A 17,359-nucleotide genomic window follows, 5' to 3' on the forward strand; every position below is an offset into this window, starting at 1 on the left:
ACATAATTTCTCAGAACCAGCAATACCCCACTGTTCCCTCTACCATGCTTGCTCAATCAGAAGGAACCCCTTCTCCCCGGAAGAAATTCCTTCCCCCTGCCCCTGGCAATGATGAGGGGGTATAGAATAACCTCCAGGTCCTAGCCATGCTCCTCCTGGCTACTGCAGAAATTAACTCTATCCTGCCAAGAACAAGGACACCCATCATCAGTTTGAAGAGTCACTGCTCAGTACTGTGAAGCATTTCCATTCTCCCTCCTAGCACATGGCCTCAAGGATTTTATTTACATTATAAACTCCTCCAGGCAGTGACCTCCCTGTTCCATATTTGCCTAGCATGTAGTAATCAGTCTATTATAATTGTCCTTAGGCATTAGAGTGATTAAAATAATCTTCCTGTATTGTATCTTACTTTTGTCCTACTGCAACTAGCACTGTGGATCTGGTCTGCTTTTTCTCCACAGTAGAATTTGACCCACAATTGCTCGTTCCCATGCTTTAAAATATTTAGGTCATTCATGGTGTTATTACAGTCTTAATAAAAGCAGTTTTGCCAAAAATGGCTGAAGGTAATGCCTTTAAATACAGACTTAGTGCTTTTCAAAGTGGGAAAAAAAAATGCATGGACTCTTTGGGTTGTCATCATCATCTTATGCTTCTTCTTAACAGAGGAAAGAACCTGTGCTGGGAAACCAGAAAAATAGTGATTTGATCCAGCATTTAAGGGTGGTGTTAAGAGGTCTATATCCACTATTTTAAATTATATTGCAGCAGATTGCAGCAGGTAGCAACCAAGCTGCCTGCTTTTCAGCTAACCCCTTATCAAGGTGTCATTAAATGCTTCCCCATTTAAAATGCAAAACACAAGTTTCCCAACCAGACAAGGCAGAGGGAAAAAAGAAGCAACATAGTAATGCAAGAAAATATTAGTTTTAAGCAGCAGAAACTCTTTTGTATGGTCGAGCCTACTTGCAATTACTTGCAAGATTATCAGGTAGCAAGGTAATAAAACCAGACAATGCTGAAAACTTCCAGCAGTGGAAGGCGTTTAGATTTATCTTATGAATTTCCTCCTGAATAGGCTGATGTAAGGGCATTGTGAACAAGTTGTTTCTCTCTGCAGGGCCCTGACAATTGCATGAAGTGTGCCCATTTTATAGATGGTCCCCACTGTGTGAAATCCTGCCCAGCAGGGGTTCTGGGCGAGAATGACACCCTCGTCTGGAAATATGCTGATGGGGATAATGTTTGCCAGCTCTGCCATCCAAACTGCACCCGGGGGTGAGTAAAACCTGGGATTGAATGGTGACAGGGAAGAAAAGACACAGAGAAACAGCTTGTCTCGAACTCTTTCTGTTCTTGATGGTCCCATGTCAAACCACTGAGAAGAAGAACTAGCAGGGAGAGGTCAGGAGGACACAGTTAATGTAAGCAGAGTGTGGCAAATTTTGTAAGTAGGAAAAGGTCAGTGGTACTTTCTTTTTATGCAGAAGGAAAGAAAAAAAACATTGTTTAAGGTTGGTTTGATAGCTTGAAAAGAGAATTTTACAGGATTCACCCACCAGTGATGGACCTTTTTTCCCCCACTTGGCTTGTTGCTGTGTCCTCTGGTTTTGAGAGGAACATTAGTGACATCTGGTGGATGCTGAGTTCCCAGGGCCCATTTTTCTCTGCACCTTTCAGGAGGGAAATCCCAGTGAGGTAACACACTGATTTTCTTCTTTTTCTTCTTTCCATATGCTAGCACTTGATCTTGGTTTAAAGCCTTGTGAGTGTGACTTTTTTAAGAGGCATCATAGTAAATCCAATCTATACAAGCCATTTTTGTCCTCATTTGAGGACACGCTTAAACTGCAACCTAGAACAGTGTGTTAATTGTTCTGTTTGACCTACATCACAAGTAATAATGGTCTCCTCTCCTGATTTCCAACCTACAAAAGACATGGGATGCACAGGAAAAGGTTTTAGGGTTTGAGAGCTGATTATTGGACTGTGATGCTTTCAGAGCAAAAAGCCAACCCATGTTTGGTGTATATTCCTTCACAGGCCTCTACTTTTTACCCTGTAAGTCTTTCTGATCCAAAATCTTTCCATAATATGCCTGTAATAAGTGTTGCAAGAGAGGAGTTGTAACATACTCGGACCAACCATCACATCATATATTAGCTAATTCAACTGCCAGTTCCCCGTCCTGGAACAAAGGAGATGAAGGGTGGAATCAGCAAGTAACAGACCTTTCCAGTGGTCATAGTGAAATTCAGTGCAATGGTTTTAAGACAGTATATACATGATTTACAGCAATGCCCCCTGCTTTTGCTACAGTCACAGTCAAGATTTATCAGGGCTTCCCACTGCAAACCCGAGAAGAAATTTTCTCAGTTTAAAAGGGATTGTAATAATTATGTTCCTTATTAATGACCTCAGTAGTCCCTACTGATACAAACTGACCACAGTGGTCTGATGCCCTCCTAATTGGCCACATGGAAATGCAGCTTTATTAGCGGAACAGTGTAATGAGTAAGCACATCTGAACAAGGTTGGATTTTTTTCACTGTGCAGCCTCGGTAGTGAAATCAAACACTAGACTTGAAGGCAGATTTGGAGCACATAATTTGCCAGACAGGGATGTAAAACAAGCCACACAGTGGCTCTTAATGCACAAACAATTTCCCCAAGCAGAATTGATCAGAGAAGTCAGTTCCTGCCTTGCTTTAGCAGTGGATGGGGGAGCCACAAGAGTCAGGCAGGAGATGACATTACATTAAGACATTTTTAAAATGAGGGTTACTCAACATATGCCTCAGTGTGTTTGGCCCTGTGTTATTAAGGCAGAACGTAAAAAGAAGTATCAATTTCATCTTCCACATGAAAGAGCTGGGCTGAGTTTGCATCAGTTACGTTGTGAACATGCTCAATAGCCCAATTCAAGTTCATCCCCAATGTGGCAGATGAAATAGGCTATATCCCTGAAGGACTCAAGAGAGCTAGGAGGAGGTAGCGTTGCAATATTTGCTATACAGATGGGACATCTGTGGCCATGGATGAGTAGAAAACCAGTGTCAGGGTTGTAATATGGGAATGTGCAGTCAGGCACAGTCAGGCACAGCATTGTCCCTCTGAAGGCAATCCATCTGCAATGCCATTTCTCTTCACGCCTTTCCCTCATTTTGCTGTGGGAATGGATCTGTTCAGCAGTGGGTGGAAAACATCTGTCTCACAAAGCTTTTGCATCCTTAGAAACCACAGTCTCAGCGATTCCTGCATGACAAGAAACAACTTCATTTCTGTCCCTGTCCAATTTCACAGCTAGAGCCCACAAAAATCTTATCAGCATGATTAAGTGTGCTGACTTCTGTAGTCATGCAAACAAGGGTTCCCAGGATCCCTCTCTGTTTTCCTTATTTGAAGAAGCTTCAAGTAAAAGACTTCTCTTCCCAGCTGAGTTTGTCACTAATTTCATTTTCTCGCTTTAGGTATATGTACTGTTATACATTGCTTCTTTTGTAATGCCATGAAGAATCCCTTTGAGTCTCAATCTCTTTGCAGAGTCCATTTTTCAGCCTTCATTAGGAAATACATTGAAGGATGCTTTCTCCTGCTTAGCCCAAAAGACTCCTTCTCTCCCAGTTCTCCTGTATTCTCTTGGGGATTTTTAACATAAGCTTCCTTTTGCCCTCCCTCTAGTACAGCTGAGAATGTATGCTACAATAAAGAAAGCAACATCTCAAAAGCCTTGAACATATAAACCCCATTTATATGGTCATCAGTTAAAGACATTCACCATCTTAATTAATCAAGTCAGTGTTGAAGGATTTGATTTTCCCTTGTCTGTCTCACAGAGTACAGGAAATAAACTCAGACACAGTCACTGGGTAGATAAGCAAGGAGGAGAAACCACTGCTGTAGCCAATAGCACTGGCTGCCACATCCTGCGTCCATCCACAGCTGCTATCAACACTCTGTGTCTCACCAGTCTTCATTTTAAATGCTAAGGGATTTTGGGGGAATATGAGAAAGAGGCCAGGGCATCTGAGAGGGAAGGCTGCAGAAGCACAGCATTCTATGCCTTTGTCACTCTTGGAAGGTTACTTAAAAAAAAAAAGGACAAAGTAAAATTTTTGTAAAGTTTAAAAATATTTTAAAATTATTTTCCATTCCTTTTATGATTGTTAACTTAGTCTGTTATAGTGACAGTGCCCTCTAAAAGACCGTCAAACATAACATGATACATAATACATGACTGTATTACATCAAACTAGGAACTGTGGGTCAAGGAGAAAATTGGTAAAATCTTGATTTTATGTAGGAAATCTTATTTAGGAAATAAATAGTTGTGTAGGCACTGGACAAGTAATATTTACATAGACAGGTAAAATGTGTAGTTCAGGATGAAGTAGTTTTCAGGAGCTGTAAATATAACTAATTATCCATTAAGTAGAGAAATGTATCAAAGACTACAATTGCTGTTATATTTATCTCTTTTATCCATAAGATCTTGAGTTACTTCATAAAGTCACATTTGTCATTTTGGTTTCTCTAAGCAGAAGAAAAATTACTCAGGAATGGAAAAAGTAATTATTTAGATTCCATGAAATCTGGGTTACTTATGCAGGGTGTCATCATAAAATTCCACATTAAGAAAGATAGTTATATATAGTCCTGGAGGAATGATATTTATGGGCTTTATTTCTTCTCTGAATTGTGAAATCAATTAGAAAGCCAAGTGGGATTTGAAAACCACAAGCTGATGTCTTTATTTCTTTCCAAACACCTATTTACTTTATCCTATGAGACTTGATATTGATGGATTTGTGTGGGAAAATGAAGGGGACTGATAAAAATCTACAGTTCTCCTGCCTTTACTTTGATATGTAAGAGAAGAACTGGTCAGTTATTCCTCAGATTGTTGCTACAATCCCCTCAGCCAGTTTTGTTTGCTGTTAGGAAGTGTAGAGAGGACTTGCCATCTTAAAGTAGCATGGCAAACCAGCATATTGAGGGAGAGATACTTTGAGGGACAGTAGTCACATTCTGAAATTAGGTGAGGTCTTCCAATTTCACATTCTTATCAAGAGCAGCTGCACATGCAGAAATTCATATCCAGGAGGTAGACCATGAGGTCTGGAGCCCTAGATCAGTTTTCCATTGAGCACCTGAAGAGAGATGCCCAAGGCAAGATCTGCCTCCTATGATGATAAGCAAGCTGGTGGCTCTTTTCTACACATGCAGCCTCTCTGTGCTTAGTTACACAACTGAGCAAACCAAGCAAACTGTATACTGGTAGGACAGCTAACAAGGCTGAGGATTCGGAATCCAGGAATCAGTATGCACAGCACTTTCAGCATGTCCAGGACACCAAGATGCACATTCTTGCATGGGAGCCCAGTGAACTTACAAGACCTTCCAGATGCTGGGTCTTGGAGCACTGTGTTGGCCCAGAAACAAGGCAAATACACAAGGGAAGATCTGGGTAATGAAAACAAACTAACTAACTAAAGCCCAATAAAACGAGTAGTTGCTTCACCTCTTCCTTCCCCAGATCCAGGCCAACTCAAAATCTGCAACTCTACCTAGCATTTTGAAATTTTTCTGGTTCCTCCTCTCAGTGAGAGGGATTCCAGAGCAGTTTTCCTGGCATGGGCTCACTCATTACCCCCTACTTGACCTTCTCTGGAACTGTTTTGGGATGATCCATTTTCTTTAGGTCAGTGCAGGGAGCGGATACCGCAAACTAGACTTTACGCCTTCCTGTGCTCTGTTTTCCAGAGGTGATGTCACCATCTCAGTAATGCTCTCCTTCCTCAGTAGACACCACAAAGACCACAATTCCCATGAAGAGCATACATCTCATTGCCCAGCAGCACTTGGGGAATGCACTGTGCCTCTCACACTCATTAGACCATCAAGTGAACTCAGCCACTGTGTTTTAATCTGTGGGGTTTTTTGCACTGCGCTGACAAAATTTTGGGCATTTTAAACTCAAATGGAGGGTGAATGACTTGCTAGTAGAGTTCCTGGCTCTCTGGATAACAATTGTACCTGTTTACATTACCAGTAACATAAGACTTTGGATTTGAAAGGAAAAATACCATGGACACATGCCAACAAACTGTAGCCCAAGAGAGTTCTGTCAAATCCCATTTTTTGATGGAAGTTCATGTATCTGCTATCCAAGTTTTCCATTGTAACAGAAAGTCTGGAAATTGAAATCTTTATCTTGTCAGGAAACAAGGATTACGCAGGAGGATCTGCAATGACAAGTTTCCACATGTATTTGTGTCCCTGTAGGAGGAGAAGGCTACTTTTGCCCTCCTCCATAGTCAGCTCTGGGTTCTGCACATAAACAAGGAATCCATGAATTTTCTCCTCCCCCACTTCTACCACATGCTAAAAAGTTGTTTTAAAACATTCTTTAAACTAAGTATGCAGCATAGCTGTTTCTCTAGATAAAAGATTTTGGAGCAAGGTTGTTTACTCATATTTAATGGAGTGTATAACTATTATAAATTCCTATGTTAACACTTGGACTACTCTGAAACACAAACTTTCAAATCAGTAGTGCTCTTCTTAGTTGGAATTACAGAAGTATGTAGGCCAGAGCTACTATGTTTGTAACAGTCATTTGTTTTTACAGGTGCAAAGGGCCAGGTCTTGAAGGCTGTCCAAATGGGTGAGTATTTCATCTGCTACAATTAATGGCAGAGCTGAAAAGAATGTATGTGTGTGTGTGTGTGTGTTTACATTTCCACACTGGACACTGCAACGCTGGGACTAAAGTTTTCAGCTGTTTAGAGGGAAGTGACCAATTAGACCAGGCTCAGACCTGTAAAAAAGGTTTAAAGAACAGAGAAATACTTCTACTGGCACAAGACTTCAAAATCTTGCTCTGACTACAGTTTTTGTCAAAGTGAGATCAGGGATCTGTTACTGAAGAATAAAAAGAGGGGATGGAAAAAGAAAGGATTAAGGGCAGAGAAAGATGTGTTTAGGATTGATACAGTTTATCTGTGTTACAGGAGACTCAGAGATGCAGAGGGTCTTTTCCAGTTCTGTGATCTGTACATCTCCAAATACTGTGTGCCCAGAAGAATGCTCATTCGTCACACTCAGACTAGATCATATATCATACTGTTTGGCTTCATGATGTGCTCAAGAGAGCGGAATTGTTTCTGGCCACAAAGTCATGCTATGGCAAGATAAATTCAGCCTAGAAGTACGGTTAAAAAGTGACTGCATTTAATAGTAATCCCTGGGGCAACTTAGAAAAATGCTGGGAAGAATCTCTTAAGTACAGACCAAAAAACAACCTTGGAAGACAGGTTTTTCTTTTCAACTTAAATTTACAATTACCCAGACTCTAATAAAGAGGCAGCAATCTGTGTGTACAGTGGGGATGGTACACAAAACCTGGCTTCAGACATTTGTATTTGTAAGGAAAACAGATGATCTGACATTCACTGTGACCCTTTACAGCATGCACCGACCCCCCTGCCACCCAAAATAATGGGAGGATGTCAGCTGCATTGCTGGTACCACAAGTGGGTATGCCTTTCTGAGAGGCTTTCTCTCCACATGCTTTCTGTCTCTGATCACAGCTGGCACACACAGGCATCACAGATGTGATGCTCATGTGCTTGGTGAGTTTGTTGGAGGGAGGAGAAATTCCCTTGCTTAAGCTATGAGGATCAGTTCCAATTGTGAATTTGAGGGAAGAATGAAGACTTGTGGTTTAAGCCCAGATGGAAATTAAGGACCACTTTGAACAGATTACTGGATGAGGGACTTAAAAACACAGGTGCCCAAGAAATTTGAAATGTCAGATAAACTTATGTGGGTGTCCAGAGTGTGATCAAACATAAGGCTTCCTGCAACCTCTGTAGGGCTACTTTAAAATCTAACACCTAAGAATTCTTTGCTCTTTCTGCATCCCCTCCTGTTTTCCAGCTCCAAGATCCCCTCCATCGCAGCCGGCGTTGTCGGAGGCCTCCTGTGCCTGGTGGTGGTGGGCCTGGGCATCGGCCTGTACCTGCGGAGACGCCACATCGTCAGGAAGCGCACTCTGCGCCGGCTGCTGCAGGAGAGGGAGGTGAGCACTGCCAGCCCCCTGCTTCCCCTGGGCCAGGGGGTATCCTCCTCCTTGTACCAGAGCATTAAAGCGCCCTCCATCCGCCTTGTAGCTCAGCCATCCCCTGGGATGGGAAACGCGCCGGCTGCTGCACTACTCAGGAAAGGAGCGGCATGCACCCAACACCTTCTCAATCTCAAATCTGTTCCCTCTGTGTATAATTTGCAAAATATTTAAGGGATTTGGATGTCTTAATCCTAACGAAAGTAACTGAGATAGTCAACTCAGAAAAAATGACACCTTTAGGTTGAGGTGTAATGTGTTTCCCGATCCATACTACCTTTAACCTCAAATCGTGTGTCGCTCCAGACAAGCCCTGAGGCTCCTGTGGCAACTTGGGGTGCTTCTGAAAATTTTACCCCCTTGCGTGCCTGATCCTGTGGAAAAAAAGGAGAGGAGAGAAAGGAATTGAGGAAGTGTTTGTGTCTTGTCTTTGGTTTGTTTTTAGCACAAAAGGCCCACAATGCCATCAAAGTGAATGGCTCACCCTGTTGGGCATGAGCAAGGTTTCTGCACTGCTTTCTGTTTTTTGCATGGCTTTGTGTGCATTACAGCATCACCCTCTGGATATGTCATATACAGCAAAATTCCTTATCCTGGGGGGAAGCTGCTCTTTTGTGGTTAGTCCCCTTCTCTTTCTAGTCTGGTTCTAGTAAATTAACCAATTGTTTTTAACCTTCTTCTAAAATCCCAGTTGCAGTTTCTTTCCGTACTTGCCAACTTTGCAGAGTCAGCTGCTAAAAAAATCCTTAAAAAAATAAGAGAACATACTGCTGTATTCTGCAGTTGAGGTAGTAGAGTTCAATTTGTGCTCGGCTCCTGTTGTACCCTCTGGACTCCTCAAAATGAGGATATTTCATCACAACAGAGAGGCTGCTTGTCCTCTAAGATCAGATTGAATCTAGATAAATATGATTTATTTGAAGAAAAACCAAAAGGAAAAACACTAAGGAAAAAACTGACTTATGCATCATAAAAGCGTTAAATATCTTTGGAGGGCATTATCCCTGTTTGCAATAAGGCTGAGATAAAATTTTGAAATATCAATAGATAATTCAAAGCCTTTTAGAGTTTCAGTTGCTGCTTGTACACCACTGGTACCATGGGAATTTTATCCAGTTAAACAAGAGCAGACATGAAAGGTTGCAGGTGATTCTTGCCCATTATTTTAAACATTTTAATAATTTATTCACAAGTTCAAAACAAAAATAATCTCCTTTAGCATCTGTGGTAATTACATTATTTTTCATGTCATGTTTTTCAAGTCTTTGAAGTCACAACCTCCATTTGAGAAGAGGTATTCCTTCATTCTCCCTTAAAATGGCAGTTGCCACTCCATGCTTGATTTTTGTAGCAAGTATTTATTCCTGAAAGTCTGAGCAGAGCTATCCTCCCAAAAACTTCACATGGAATAAAATGTTCTTTATTTTAAAGGAAGTATTTATTAAAGTATTCAACCTTCCAGACTGCATAACCTTCTAACATCATCTTCTCTCTGCACCAGCTTGTTGAACCACTGACACCCAGCGGGGAGGCACCAAACCAGGCTCATCTGAGAATTTTAAAAGAAACAGAGTTTAAAAAGGTCAAAGTTTTAGGCTCTGGAGCTTTTGGCACTGTTTATAAGGTAAGATCACTGCGTTTCTGTTCCCCTTTTCATCCTACTCCCTCCTGCAGGAGCCACCCAAACAAAGCAAGAACTGGGAGCTTCGATCATTGTCTAGATTTTTTTTTAAACTAGATTTTATATCATGTATCTGTCTATTGAAGGGTAGAGAGATTACTCAATCAACATTAGTTTTGTTTGAAATTGGATAACAGGAGGTTTATGCAAAATGTTGCCAAAGCCATACTGCTGAACCTGGAGGACAAAGATCTTGACTTAAAAACTACCACAGTCAAATATATTCCACTGTAAATATTAAGAAGATAAAGAAATGCACTTTGATTCACTCAGTGCAAACCCATTTTTCTGTGTCATCTGGAATCTTCTTTTTATAATTTTCAATACTTCTTTCATTAGAACTGATTCAGATGTGTGAAAGTGTCTGCACACCTTCCGTTGTGTAGGTTCACAAGTTATTTTTTCTCTTGGTGTTTATTTATCCTCTGTGCTTCTTCATCAAGTTCCACTTTTCTGTGCTCCTCCTTTTATTCAGGATATGTGTTTCAGGCTTTTCCATTAACTGTAGGTTCCTATATTTCTTTATAAAGAAGAATCTATATTCTGAGTCAGGTTTCTAGCTACGATTAGGAACTTCAGGGGCACAAAAAGATGTGCAACTGCACTGCTGGGGATTTCAGCAGCATGTCCTCACAGTGCCACACTGCTGACCAGCCACCCAAATGGCCTCCTGACACTATAGATGCAGAGCATTGTACCAGTGGGACATAGACGCCACTGCATGTGTATAGGACTGCATTATTTATACAGTATAGATGCCCTCTGGTTTTAATGAGAAAATGCTAATTATTTTCATCCCACAATTTATAAATTTGAAGTGGCAAGGTTTTGCACATGCAGTTGCTGTTATGCTCTAATTAGTTAAATTTCCACCCACAGAAGTTACTCTTCATCTAGGCATCTCTTGGGCTATTTATACAGGCATAGTAATGAATATGTTTTTTCAGGAAAGTATTTAGAGGTGACTGAAAAAGAAGTACCACCCCATGAACAGGAATTTGGTAATACACACAAGACTCATTTTTTGCAAATTTTTTTTGTCTGCCATGTCTTTCCATTGCTCAGAATATTTGAGTCTCCTCAGAAGATATAAAATATATATGTAACTGTGAGAATGAACCTGTTAGGCATGAGACTGAATAACTCTTTGTACTTCTTTTTGGTAGGGACTTTGGATCCCAGAAGGAGAGAAGGTTAAAATTCCTGTTGCTATTAAAGAGTTGAGAGAGGCTACATCACCAAAAGCCAACAAGGAAATACTTGATGTGAGTTTCCATGTTTGTTTTCTCAAGTTGTCAGTGGTCTGTGGATTTTTTTCTCTAACAACTAGAGGGGTTTCAGGATTTTTTGTGGGAAGAAATATTTTGCATCTTAAACTCAATTCTCCATCTAGAAGTTCTGCACTTTGCAGTCCAGTCTGTGAAGTGCTTTTGTGTCTCTCATGAACCCAATCCAAACACAGATTTTATACTCATGGGGTAGCAGCTAAGGAGTGGTCAGGACAATACATTTACAACTAATTATTTTTTCTTTATTCTGATATCTTTATTTCAGGCCTTAAGCTGGCATTCATTGTCATTATGGTGATACAACTAAGCCAAATAACAATAGAACTAATGATTTATGAATCCTAAGAATTGTCATAAGCTAGTTGCTTGATTAAATAGGATTAAATTAACTATAAATCAAAAATAAAATTTAAAAATCCCAGCTGTCTGATTTCTCTGACCTGGAAGAAATTATCTCACCTTCTGAAAGAAGCTTGGGATTTTTATTTTATTGTTTGGATATAGATCATCCCTTCAGAAAACAGGAGAAATATGGGACACTGATTTAGGAGTTCATAAATGTTTGAATTTACAACGAGTGAGCCAGAGTCCTAAATACAAAGTTTCCTGAATCCGGAATTGATTAAAATCTTAACTAGATCCAAAGCCATGAAACACGCAGCACCAAGAATATCTAAATTTCTGTAAAAAGAAAGTAGAATACTGAGTGAGGAGAGGAGCACTCAGAAGTTCAGTGTAGCTTCAGATTTCCCATGCTGTTGTTCAGTCTTAAGCAACAAGAGTGACTTTGTCTTTCTGTCCTGTCCCTGGTATGTCCCAAATAAACCTGTTTGTCTGTAATTGATGGTGTTGTTAATCAAGCGCATAAGTCCTTCAGCCATGGGGAAAATTGAAATTTTTTAATGTTTTGGTAGGGACTGAATTTAGAAGGATTTTTTTTTCTTTTTAAATCCAGTTTTGGCTAGCAAATGGCATCTCAGGGAGGAAGGTTCATCTCAGATGGTTGAGGCTGGTGAAGATTTTAATAAAAAGCCCATCTTTGTAGTGAGAGGTCTCAGGATAAATGTCTGTGAACAAACCACTACTTGTGCTACTGACGATAATAAAGCTAACTGGATTTTTCATGTCACCCTGAATAAACAGTGTTATTCCAATACATTACTCTGCTTCAACAGACTGTGTGTTATGCACCATATGATTTGATAGCATATTGCAGCAGTGCAGAAGAATCGGTGGTCCATCTCCAAATCCATACAGGAGACAATATCCATTCTGGTTTTAGTTTAGTCAGATTCCAGTTAGACTCTTGGCCCTTCCCCAGGTCCCTACGTATGTGGCCCTCATACCTGCCTGCGATCCCTCCTTTCACTGACATTCCCTGCATTGAGGAACTGGCAGAGATGGTGCTCAGCTGCCTGCCCTGAGCTCTGCTCTACATTTTGCTCTTCACAGTGATAAGGAGCGTAACACACTATTCACAGAGGATGCTTTGGACTTAACTGCATTAAATTCCTAAAGGGGTGTATCCTGGAGGAAGGGTTAGTCAACAAGCCTGCAGTACTTCATCCTTCCTTCACCAGGTCAAGATTGCTGGACGGGGCAGTAGATGCAGGGACTGTGGGCTCATTGGTATCAAAGTGCTTTCTATTCTAAAAGAAATTTCTGTAGCAAATCCCCACATTATCTTTTCCTTTTAATTAGGATATTTAACAAAAACCTCTTGCTTTTTCAATCCTGTTAATTTTTAGATAATTTGGCTGTGGAACTCTGTATTTCAAAACTAAATTTAAAAACAAAATTAGTGAAAGAAGTCAAAGGGGTGACTCCAAAAGCACTTCTCAAAACAGATTTTTGCTACACAACCCATTTCCCAAGGTCACTGGAACCTCAAAGATAATAATGCCTAATTAAAGATGATTTGTCTTACAGAATCACACTAGGTATAGAACAAGCACAGCAGCTTTAGCTCTTATAATCCAGGCAAGCTCTGGCTGACTTTATTAGGGTAGGGTTAATTCAAAGGTTGTTGTTAAATACCAAGCATACTTGGAGCAGGTCAGAGCGAACCCAAAGAGATTTCCAAGATAAACAGTTGAAACAAAGACTCACTTTAATGTCTTGGGCTACTTAGAGGGACCCACAACCACACAATAGCTCTGTTCTGCTTTCTGCAAGGAGGGGGCGGTGGCCAATTTTCCTTAGCAGTATCAAATGGAAGAGGCGGTGTCAACACTTGGACACTCTCTGAAAGCTGTGTGGCCCAAACGCCCACCCAGCTCCTGCAGCATCCCAGGGCTCAGCCCCGGGTGAGCCCTGTGAGGGCTGTGCAGCAGATGGGCAGTGAGAACAGCTCCTACTCTGCAGTCTTCCCCCCACCCTGCCCTGCAAAATGAATACAATATGGATCTGAATCCCAGCAGGGAGCAAGGCATCCTTCATCATTACAATGACTCAGTTTGGAAGCATAGAGAAATGAAGTTGTTTTGGTCTCTGCTTACGTCTGAGTATTGAATAACAAATTTGCAAGAATCTCTAAAAAACAATGCCACAAATATATACGAACTGAATAGCAGGTTATGTTCCTGCTTTATCTTTCATTGAGCTAGCCCACACAATCAGTGCTGTGTATGGCAGAGGGATGTTTTTCAATGGTGTGCCCACATCATGCAGTAGGTTGACGAGCTCTAACCAATTTTTGTGGAGATCCTATTTAACCTGTCTGCCTGGAGGCCATTTTCATCCTGAGGGCTCCAAAACAAGGATACCAAATGTAGAACTAGTACCTCAAAAGAAGCTGCATTACATCATGTTTTGCTTAGGTTGGCACATTAAGCAACAACACAGAGGCCAGAAAGTATTGCTTAAGAATTGGAGTTGCTTATTTCTTGAACGTCATTGCCTTAATAACTTTGTTTAATAATATGGAGCTATGTGATATATGTGGAATGCTTGCTAGATGATGAGTGAAGTGCTATGGTATTTATTTTTCTTAAGCTCTTAGAAAGAGCAGATTTGCTCTTTCCCTTACACCATTTGTGTCTTCAATATGATTTTAGGCTTTGGGTGACTGGTAGCCCAAATTGCCAAGGAGTGATTAGTAGGTGTTACTCCAGATGCTGAATCAAAATGCTGACCTGCTCCATTCAATGAATGGAAAAATTCCCATTCATTTCCCCTTGGGTTGCTTTTCAATCAAATAATTTCGAAAATATCTAAAAGTGACATACTATAAATCAGACACAAAGTTAATTAAAGAAACCAAACAACCGTAGTTCTAATTTTTTTCCCCAACTGGAATCCATTCTTTGAGCTGGCACTTGTTAGTGGATTTGAGTATAAATATAGATCTCAAATTTCAATCCATAAGCAGTTTTTGCACACAAAAACCACAGTGTCAGGAATTTTTACCCCATGGCCATGTTCAATTATGTATTTGAGCCAGCCTCTGAGGAGGTCTGTCCCTTCAGAGGGAAATCTTCCCACTGAAAAACAAAAGGAGAGGAGGTGTCTTGGGTGTCATAGATAGATACCTAAAGCTACACAGGGTGTACCCACATTTGAAAAAAAAAGAGTTTTTCACATATTTATGAAATGAAACCCCAAAATTCCAGTTGACTAAAGGGTCTGTAATGTTTGGGGTCCCACATTCCAAGTACTTTCCTAGTATCATTTACATTGCTGTATGAGTCTAAAATAGCTTTGCCAATTGAGGGCAGTATTTTCACTGTTGTTACTTAAAGACAAGCATTCAAGTTTCTAAAGCAGTGAATTGATTATTAATCTATTTGGTTTGGCATAGACTGAAGAACAACATGATCAAGAAGAATATGGTCTCTTAAAGAATGAGACTGTGAGTCACATTCTAAATTACAAGTTTGACTTTCTGGGTTAGTACTAACCTTGACAGGGGAGCAGAATTCTCAAAAATGCTGATTTCCAGTCAGCATTAAAAGGTCTGTGGGGACAAAAGCCATATGACACACGTTCACAAAATGTGTTGCCCTTGCAGTTAGGTGCTCAAAATTATGAAATCCCATCAGCTTCCAGTTGGCATTCAATTTATTAATTTTTCCTTGGTCTGTAAGTTTCAATCTCCCAGAATTTTATGTCCAATGTTTGCTTGGTGTGCAGTAGTGAGAGACTGGCTCTTCTGTGGCATCTCAGTGATGATTTGGTGTTCAAAATCTGGACATTCCACTGAATGGAAAATAGTCAATCCACAGAGTGTATTTTGTATGTGATATGAGACACAGAGTTTGCATATAATATTTTACCAACTTCTTGGATGACTAACTTATTTTAAACTGCCTCCAAATATTCATGTCATGCCAAAGGGAGTGTTTCACATTTATTTTTTTGCCTTTCTTCTCAGGAAGCTTATGTGATGGCTAGTGTTGACAATCCTCATGTGTGTCGCTTGTTGGGAATCTGCCTCACTTCAACTGTTCAGCTCATCACACAGCTGATGCCTTATGGCTGCCTCCTGGATTACATCCGAGAGCACAAGGACAACATCGGCTCTCAGTACCTTCTCAACTGGTGTGTGCAGATTGCAAAGGTAAGCACCCCAGAACTCCAGATCAGCTAAAACTCTGATCTGATGTGTTTATTTAGTTACCAGTCTCTGCAAATCTTTCTGTTTCACCACCTGGATCCTAGGAACCTTACGCATGGCAGTAAGCAGTACTCTTTATTAACAATTTACTATTTTTATGCTGATGAGCAAACCTTAACTATTCTTCAAAATGCTTCTAGTCTGCATAATATTATCACCTAGACATTTATGTCCAAACCAAACACCCTGTATTGAAATGATAATGCAATACAAATGTGATGCAGCACATGCAGCAGGGAAGGCAATAGAATTTGTCAATTCCCATAACAAAATGTGCTTCCATCAGTGGTTTTCTTTGGGCTATGTCACAGGACAGTGATGCTGAATACATCTTCTTGTGTGCCTTAGAGAGTTTCGTGCTGAAATCTCTGAGGTCAGTGATTGAAACTGCTGACTACTGAATACCAGCTCCATCCTTGCTCAGGCTGGCTTTCACCAAAAGGCATTTAGGCACCCCAGAGCTATTCTGTAATTCATAGGTACTGAGCTGGGTCTGTAATCTAACTGCATGGCCAAAAAAGACTCATTATGACACCTGGTACTGCTTGCAAAGAGGAACAAAGGAACTGCAATACAACCTCTAACCCTTAGCAGCAATATGCTGTGTTTGGATGGTGGTTATCCATTTGCAAGTGTGGAAGAATGAAGCAAAGCCATCAAAAAAATAACTGCAATATGTCGGAGTTTCATCATATGAGATGGCAGTGTCCACACAGCATGGTTGCTTTAATGCTGTTTATTTCAGGAATGCTGGTCTGCAGGATAAACACACACTTAAAAATGTATCGGTCCCTTGAGGCCTTGTGTACATCCCAGGCTTGCCCAGTTGTGGTTTGCTTTCAGGAAGTATACTGAGGACCTCAGAAATGTATCCACCAAATGTCTATAGAGCACATTTTTCATCTCAGTGTGTGTACTTTATTTACAATGCACTCCACAACAAGTGAAATCTAATTTACATGTCCACCTGGGATGTGAGTTGCATTTGTGTGACTTTTTGTGACTCTTTTGCTTTCTTGTTTAGAATCAATTTAGAATCTGTCCTGGTTTCAATCTCTTTGGAGGATGAGCTGGAGGCCATATTTCCCTCCTCCTCCTTCTTCTCCTTGTTAATTTTTAAGGTGCAAAATGTATCCCCAAACAGGTCCTTGGGGCACTGCTTTTCCCAAAGGCTGCCATTCACAATTGTTTGCTTTGCTTTGATTTTTTCATGGTTCAACATTTGCCCATAGCAACTTCTACCCTTGCCAGCGATGCCTGACCTTCAACAATCTCTTTTGTACTGCTCCATACTGAAGTTTTCCTTTAAGCACTCATAAATCTTATGTACAGCTTTTTCCCACCAGTATGTCTGGTACTACACTGATAAAGTTGTGCCAGATTTTTGAACATTCTCTGACTCTTTAAAAATTTACTTATGAGTGGAAAAAAAATGAAGCAAACACATGTCTGGAAACTAACCAGCAGGAGGCAAGTTCCCTAGGAAGCTTATTTTTGTTACTGTTTTCACAGCTTTGAAATAAGTTTTCTTTGCATCTTTTACAAACATTTTCTTTTCCTGAGGTATGGAGTTCTCTCTTCCAGGCAAGGTGTTATGACAGAGCATAAATGCTCCAAGTGCAGAAACACTGTGAAGGAGCTCTTTG

The 17,359-nt window shown here is 40.5% G+C and overlaps 1 protein-coding gene across 2 annotated transcripts in view; it reads left to right on the plus strand.

Moving 5' to 3' along the window:
* EGFR (epidermal growth factor receptor) overlaps positions 1-17,359 on the plus strand; it is a 166,131-nt gene that overhangs the window by 132,375 nt on the left and 16,397 nt on the right. For both annotated transcript variants that reach the window (XM_033065553.1, XM_033065562.1), the window contains exons 15-20: positions 1,124-1,281; positions 6,635-6,670; positions 7,945-8,086; positions 9,630-9,752; positions 10,976-11,074; positions 15,471-15,656. In XM_033065553.1, coding sequence (XP_032921444.1) covers positions 1,124-1,281; positions 6,635-6,670; positions 7,945-8,086; positions 9,630-9,752; positions 10,976-11,074; positions 15,471-15,656 — 744 coding nt within the window. The remainder of the gene's footprint in view (positions 1-1,123; positions 1,282-6,634; positions 6,671-7,944; positions 8,087-9,629; positions 9,753-10,975; positions 11,075-15,470; positions 15,657-17,359) is intronic.

This window comes from Catharus ustulatus, chromosome 1 (assembly GCF_009819885.2).
Source record: "Catharus ustulatus isolate bCatUst1 chromosome 1, bCatUst1.pri.v2, whole genome shotgun sequence".
NCBI classification, from domain to species: Eukaryota; Metazoa; Chordata; class Aves; order Passeriformes; family Turdidae; genus Catharus; species Catharus ustulatus.